Below are 7,706 nucleotides of genomic sequence, written 5' to 3'. Positions count from 1 at the left end.
TATTGTGTAAGTTTGAGAGCAGCTCTTCGGAGAGAAAACATGACAGGTACTGTGCGTTTGGAAATTAAAATGGATAGCTGGTCTTTAAATCTCATTTCATATTTCATATCCATATCCAATATCTATACGAAACACATCAATCTTACTGTAACATTTTACATTTACATGTCAAACATCCCTACTCTATGCTGCTTTCGTGGTGGAAGGCAGCTCACTGTAATGAGAGTTGACAGGAGATGGACTATTGAGGCTCAAGAGCTCACTCTAGTGGAGAAAATCCGTTGCCTCAAACATGGCAATATGGCGGCTTGAAAATACCTTTCACACCTCATTTGATGATTTTTCTGTATCCTAATCTATATTACTCCCACTTTACATACTTCTTTGGGAAGAAAGTGGTGTTTCTTGTCATGTTAATTATTATCTTTCTATGTGCCCCAAGATATGTTTACTCAGCACATGTCCTACTGTATGAAGAAAAAGCTATATTTTTGTAATTTGCATGCCAGACTTACTTTAAACAAACAGTAGACCATCATTTGTTTTATTTCATGTATTTGTTGAATTATTGATCTATTTAGTAAATTGTGTTGCCTTTGCTTCATTGTAATTTTGCTTATGATTATATGTGTATATACATATGTACCTGCGTGTGTGTGTATGTGTATTTACTTTTTTTAAATCATGTTTTGTATGTCTGACAGATACAAACAGAATATACAGAATGACTTAAAAACGCTGATGTTCATATTCATTTCGGCTACCTACCAACACTGTCTGAAGGTTTATGAGTTTCTGTGTACACAAAACATTAGCTGTTTATATGTTTCTTTTCAGTAACATGAAGATGTGGACCATTTCAACCCTGCTGTTCATCCTCTGCAGTAAGTTCTTTTGAATAATATGATAAACACATTTATTTAAGCAAATACAGGAGGAATTTTTGTAATTCTTTATTTGGATACATTTTTATATACTATAATAACTGTAACGTGTTAAGTCAAACAAACTGAGCGGCATTACAGGAAGTTTCTTTGTAAGGGAGACAACCGCAGCAGCTGTACCGACATGGTGATGAGTCAAAGCTGCAAGATTGTGTTTCCAACTCTTTCTCACTTACTTTCACAGAACTGAAAGCAAATGATGTTGCGGCACACTGGTGTGGTTCAGACTCTACACCAAGATTCTACAGGGGGTGGAAATTACAAAAAATAATGGATGAAGGTGATGATTATGCATGTGAACTGAAAAACAGAGGGATAAAAATGGATGTGGTATGAAAATGAAGTGATAAATAATCAGGTGATTTGACTAATTTAAAGCTCATTTGATAAAAACAGATCGTTATATGATGAAAACAAAGCCACGTTTTATTATTATTCCAGTCTTACATTCATTACTCATCATTCACAACAAAATAATTGCCAATTATTATTTAAGGAAAGTGGCCTTGAGGTTGGGTGAAACAAAAAGTAATGTGATGAACATGCTTATGAATTAATAATGGAAGTGATGAAATGTATGTCAAATGAAAAAGTGATAAATTGTTGACTACTCACAATTTTGTTTACTGTATTGTAAAGTGTTACAGAATAGGCTTTTGTTACTTTGTCTATTAGATAAATGGCTGCTTTTATCCAAAATGTTTCACAAGATTTTTTCCCGCTCATTCACCCTTTTACACACATACAACACACAGACTGATGGCAGCGAGCTATCACATAAGGTGCTGACAGAAGGAGGTGGGGATCGATCGCCAACTCTGTGATAAGTGAATGACCTCCTGAGCCACAGCTGCCCCACATTGTCAGTGACCTGTCCGTTTTTAACTATGATGAGTTAAAAATACAATTAAATAGGTTCTTTACTACAGAGTTTTCAGGTTTTCTTGATCACACAACACCTCATTGGTCATTACAACACAGCACAACAAAAAGACAAAAAAATCCAGGATTTTGAACTCAAAATAGCAAAACAAAGCAAATCCCACAGAAACATTCATCACCGTCGTCTTCAGTATCCTGACAGCGTGGAGATCGCAGGGTATCGTTTACGGTGAGTCATGCACTTGTCTCTGTCAATGAACAGCGAGTGGGTTTTACAGTTTATGTCCTTTTCAATGGTAACGCGGGACTCCTCCAGGTGGGACAGGGAGCCTCTGGCTTCACTCAGCCGCTGGTGCAGAGACGCCAGAGTGGCATTGATCTGCCTCACCTCCCCTTCCAAACTACAGACGCAGGAAGCGAACAAAATGAAGAGACAGAAAGAAGATAGAGTAAGTAAGATGAGACACGGGTGTGTACCTGAGTTGGGGTCCATCTCTGCAGAGCTCCATGTTGGGTCTGAGCGAGCGGAGGTAAAGCCTGGACTGAGCTACTCTAAGGGGAGCCTCTTTGTAGTGGATGGCCTGCTGTAGAGCCACAATGTTCCTCTCCTGGGATGCAATCTGCTCCAAGATCTGCACATACGATCATACAATACTTAATGAATCAATCAATAAATCAATCAATCAATCAATCAGGCAAATCCTCTGTCTGCCAGTTTGTCTACCTGTGCCAGCTTCATCTCCAGCTGGGTCTTGGCCTCTGTCAGCTCCACACAGCGCTGACTGAAGGCTTGGTCCACAATGGAGCACTGGAATCTCAGATCCTCAGTGGTGTCCTGCAGCAGTCTCTCCACCAGCATTCTGACACACACAAACAGCAGGACCACACATTAATGACGTCACTCCCGGCTTTCCATAAATACCCACACAACGCACTTCCTCTTCGTCACTCTCGCATTCCGCACCCCTCCCTATCGTAGCTTCCCCACAACGCTTTCGAATGTCTATTCAGCTACTGCAAGCATCATAAATATTTTGTTTTTGTTTATCAATATATCATTTAATCGTATCTGTTGATTGTGGTCCTTGCTAGTGAACTGAAAACTTTAAATAAAGTGTCGCAAAATCCAGCATCTATCACACAGAGCAAAACCTAATTCTGTAGCAGCTTAAACGCACTGACCTGAGATTGTTGGTGGTCTGCTCTTCCTGCAAGGCCTTGGACAGGTTGTCCTGTGTAAACTTTATCCACGATGGGCAGTTACACACCCTGCAGCAGACCAGGAGATACATTGTTTAAACATCATGTACACTGTTTTTCATTTTCTAATGGTGGTTTCTCCTATGTATTTCTATCAGTAAGATATGAAAATGTAACACACACACACACACACACACACACACACACACACACACACACACACACACACACACAGACTTACTGGTCCTGCATGCTGGCCGAGCTGGGGTGGAGCTGTGTATCTGGGCTCATGTTACTGTATCTTCCACTGTGGTCATCAAAGTTGTAGGCCTGGTACTTATCAGACCAGTCTGACTCTAACGTCTGCTTGGCTTCGCTGTTCATCCTGACACACACACAAACCAAAGGATATTAATTCAGTTCCTTGAGGTTCTCCTTCTTCCTCCAGGTGGTTTAACTATTAGGAAAAGGTTCTGACACTCACTTGATCTGACTGACAACCTGAGCTGCAGTTCTCTTCAGAAGAGCCTGGACGCTCCTGATCAAGTCCACTTCCTACAAAACACATAGTTACACTTCTGGTTAGTGTGTGTTGCACTGAGCCCTGCTTTACTGCTCATATATAATTTCTAGACCCCAAGGCCTAATCATACATAATTTCTAGACCCCAAGGCCTAATCATACTTAAATGCTAGAAGGACATGGTCACATTACATTTTGATGTTGGGCAGGTATGTGACATTGTGACCATCTTTAGCATACTTACATTTACAAATGAGCACTAAAACAGAGAGGCTGCACTGCAGTATTTCACTAGTGGTGGACTGACATTGCTATCACTCTGGCATGCCTGAAAAATCGAAGTATCCAACCAGTATCATGGAGACTGTTCCTTGGCTACGGTTCGGATTTAAAAGGAACTTGAGGAGGTTTGAAGTCTAAGTGCTATGGAGTGGTTTATGAGCAGTTATCTTTTGTTTATCTCCTGACGCATGCGCAAGTGGGTAACATGATACACAGTCCTGCCATAGACTGTAAATAAAACATGGACATAGTGTCTATGGTCACCCATAGCCAGGTTTCTGAACTTAATGTGAAAAAATTTGTTCATTTCATTTGGAGGAAGAAATATCAATGAAATATATCCTTTGCAACATGGTGGTCTGGAGGTAGTTTTGAATATGGAATATCTTCTCAAAAGATGTTTATTCCTTAAATGTGACTATAAAATTGATAAATTACCTGCTATGAATTTTCATATGCTCTACTGGCCTGGTCACAGATTCACAAACACAACTGTTTACCAAGCAATTAGGCTACTACATTTGGAGTAAATTAATATTAATATTAAAGAAAATCACTGTTATGGGAAATTACACCGACATTGTATTAGTTAAACAACTTGTTAAGGCTGATGTACAATAACCAACGGGTAATAGGCTTCAAGGATTCACACTAAGTTTTAGTGAACAAATAATGTAAACAACACATTTGCATGATTATGTTTACGGGAAAACAAACAAAAAAAGCCTATAGTCACCTTTAACAGTTCCACCTCCACAGTGTCTTTAATCAGGTCCGGTCCCAGTCTTCTGGTCCTGCAGTTGAGATTGTCGGTGGCAATGGCGTACGGAGTCTCGGTGGCGTCCAGCGCCTTCTCCAGCCGCGTCTTCAGCGCCCGCAGTGACTCCGTGTCGGCCAGCAGCTGGTCGATGTGCCGCTGCAGCTCAGACTTCCAGTAGTGGATCTCTTGCAGCCTCTCTCCCAGAAGACGTGTTGCGTCGGACTGGGTCTTCAAAGTGGCCGCCTGGGTGTGCTGGTACAGATTCTTGGACACTCGCTGGATACTACGGGCTTCGTGGTGGTCCGTATCGGCCTGTCGAAGGATGGTGTGGTAGTTGGAGAACCACTCAGCCGGGGTGTATTTAGCGGAGCGGTACCCCGCTGTGGCTGAGCCTGCGGACGGCTGCGGGACCTCCACAGGAGGCTCTTCCTCCAGGACACCCTGAGCCACAGCTCTGCTGTCATAGTGTGGCCTTGACGCTAAAACCCCAGAGCTCATTTTAAAAAATGATTGTATTATATTTTACAATTAAAGGTAGCTAAAGGTAGTTAAAGGAAACAGAAACTAGATCAGCTGATTTAGGCATCAGTGGTGAACAGTTCCTACAGTCCTGCAGGAGACCAAGTTTGTTTGGTGTTGCCAGGTAACACATGCAGGCAGGAGCAGCTCCAGCAGCAGCTCAGGGGCCAGAAAGTTCCTATCTTAAGTCTTAAATTAAGATAGGAAGAGTCTAAGATGGGATTTTCCCCAATTTGGTACAGAAGCAAATCCTAACTAACTTTAGGAATCTTATCTCAGGTTAGGAAATCCTAAATACTCAATTCAACATTGGTTATAAACTGTTAGCCTATGTCTGTTACCTAGCAACCGATGCCACTTTTCTCATCTCGCTGAGCTAAACGGCTTTTAATCGCTGTTTTTGGTCGTTTTTTTAATGAAACATACACTGAAAATGGAGCAGAAACAACAACTATCATTGAATATCAATAACTAATGTAGGTAACCTGTGTAATGTGTTTGATGTGTTTGACAAAACCCTCCTTAGTAGAAAGACTATAGCCGATGTAACGCCAGATGATGTCTAAAATAGACTATGTAACATAATGTAGGCTAAAGGCTATATAACAAAAGGATACTAATTCAAGTCTTTGATAGGAGGAGATCGTTAAATTCAAGAAATAGCCTACATGAAATACATGATGACGTTAGCCAGCAGCCTATTTTTTTTTAACCGTCATAATTAGCCTAACTTTCCTGAGAAGAGTATCCTTCTGCCGGGGTCAGTGAGGGAGCATAGAGACACCAGCGGTTTCATCTGCTCTTTGGACACAACAGCTGTGTCTTCATATCACCGTAAATTGACTTATTTTCTTTTTGACAGCATCAATGCTACGCTGGATGCCGGATATGCGGCAGAGACTGTGTCCGATATTTTATCCCACTCTCTCCCCAGTTAAGCGTTAGGCCTATGTGGATTTTGATTTCTTACAAACACCTCTGAGTCATCTGACTTGAAGTTCAATGATAGTTGTTGTTTCTGCTGTTGTTTCTGGATTTCCTAACCTGAGATAAGATGAAGTAAGATAAGATAGGATTCCTAATGTTAGTTAGGATTTGCTTCTGTAATACCAAATTGAGAAAAATCCTATCTTAGACTCTTCCTATCTTAACTTAACACTTAAGATAGGAACGTTCTGTAATATGGCCCCAGATGACTATTTATCATCAGCTGATGGAGATTAAAGGGCAGACATTAACACACACATAAAATAAACAATAATGAAATCATCAATAATAAAAACCTCTGGGGTCCACTTAAATTTGACCTGTATGTTATAATATAACAGAAAATAACTTTTACACTCAATTCAAATAGTTTAACCTCCACCACAACTTGTATATTAACTACCCAGCATGTGTGTTTGTGGCTGTTTTTGCCCTCTTCATTTATTTCATATCGTAGACTTAGAAGAAAACTATCCACTCACGATTAAGGTTTCTCAATAGAGAACATGGAGTTGTCTGTGCTACTACATTATCAGTTAGCAGCCATATGAGATTAATCAAACTCAAACTGGCAGACAGATGGTTAATTTTTCTACTCTGAACTGATTTCGAACAGGTCAAGACATGTAGAGTGATATTTTCAGTAGGCCTATGTGTGCATCACTGCAGTATGTATTGTGATTGACATAGATGTTTTTTGAGTTTATCTAAATACTTGTTTGTCATTTGTAAGAAACAACAGTCACCCAAACACACATGACAGGGAGCGCTATACTGTGAGATATAGGCCATTCCTATGGCATCATCAAAATAGTGCCAATATTTTACAGAATTCAGTGCTTGAAGTGGACCGGAACGCCCCCGGCACCTCGACATTTTACTCTTTGGCGTACCGGGACATTTTCTTGCGTACCGGGACTTCTCCCAAGCTGCCGGTACTCTCCTCTGCCCTCTCCATATCAAGTTCCTTGATTCAAAACTGAAAATAAAGAAACTTTGAAACTAAGTGTTTGAAAACTCAAAATAAAAAACAGACATTTCCACCGTAAATTGGAGCAGAAAATGTTTCTAGAATGCAGGAAATTACGAGTTTAATGATTAAAATCTTCTTGGGGAGTACCCAGACCTCCAGCATACAGTGCCTTGCGCAAGTATTCGGCCCCCTTGAACTTTTGAACCTTTTGCCACATTTCAGGCTTCAAACATAAAGATATAAAACTGTAATTTTTTGTGAAGAATCAACAACAAGTGGGACACAATTATGAAGTGGAACGAAATTTATTGGATATTTCAAACTTTTTTAACAAATAAAAAACTGAAAAATTGGGCGTGCAAAATTATTCAGCCCCTTTACTTTCAGTGCAGCAAACTCTCTCCAGAAGTTCAGTGAGGATCTCTGAATGATCCAATGTTGACCTAAATGACTAATGATGATAAATAGAATCCACCTGTGTGAAATCAAGTCTCCGTATAAATGCACCTGCTCTGCGATAGTCTCAGAGGTCCGTTTAAAGCGCAGAGAGCATCATGAAGAACAAGGAACACACCAGGCAGGTCCGAGATACTGTTGTGGAGAAGTTTAAAGCCGGATTTGGATACAAAAAGATTTC

The 7,706-nt window shown here is 40.4% G+C and overlaps 1 protein-coding gene and 1 long non-coding RNA gene across 2 annotated transcripts in view; one reads left to right on the top strand and one right to left on the bottom strand.

Annotated features, from left to right (window-relative positions):
• Positions 1–937: 937 nt before the first annotated feature.
• On the bottom strand, positions 938–5,335 carry tekt4 (tektin 4). The gene is made up of 7 exons (XM_046048067.1): positions 4,567–5,335; positions 3,511–3,581; positions 3,268–3,411; positions 3,009–3,095; positions 2,551–2,686; positions 2,304–2,458; positions 938–2,227 (listed from the first exon to the last, which is right to left on the bottom strand). Exons 1-7 carry the CDS (start codon positions 5,086–5,088, stop codon positions 2,014–2,016), a joined length of 1,329 nt encoding a protein of 442 aa, XP_045904023.1. The 5' UTR covers positions 5,089–5,335; the 3' UTR covers positions 938–2,013.
• A 49-nt stretch (positions 5,336–5,384) lies between these two features.
• The window catches only part of LOC123970168, a 14,329-nt gene continuing 12,007 nt past the window's right edge, over positions 5,385–7,706 (top strand). The window contains exon 1 of the long non-coding RNA XR_006824891.1: positions 5,385–6,168. This is a non-coding gene — a long non-coding RNA (uncharacterized LOC123970168). The remainder of the gene's footprint in view (positions 6,169–7,706) is intronic.

The sequence above is a fragment of the Micropterus dolomieu genome, linkage group LG04 (assembly GCF_021292245.1).
Source record: "Micropterus dolomieu isolate WLL.071019.BEF.003 ecotype Adirondacks linkage group LG04, ASM2129224v1, whole genome shotgun sequence".
Classification (NCBI taxonomy): Eukaryota; Metazoa; Chordata; class Actinopteri; order Centrarchiformes; family Centrarchidae; genus Micropterus; species Micropterus dolomieu.
This window is presented reverse-complemented; position numbering and strand designations above follow the sequence as displayed.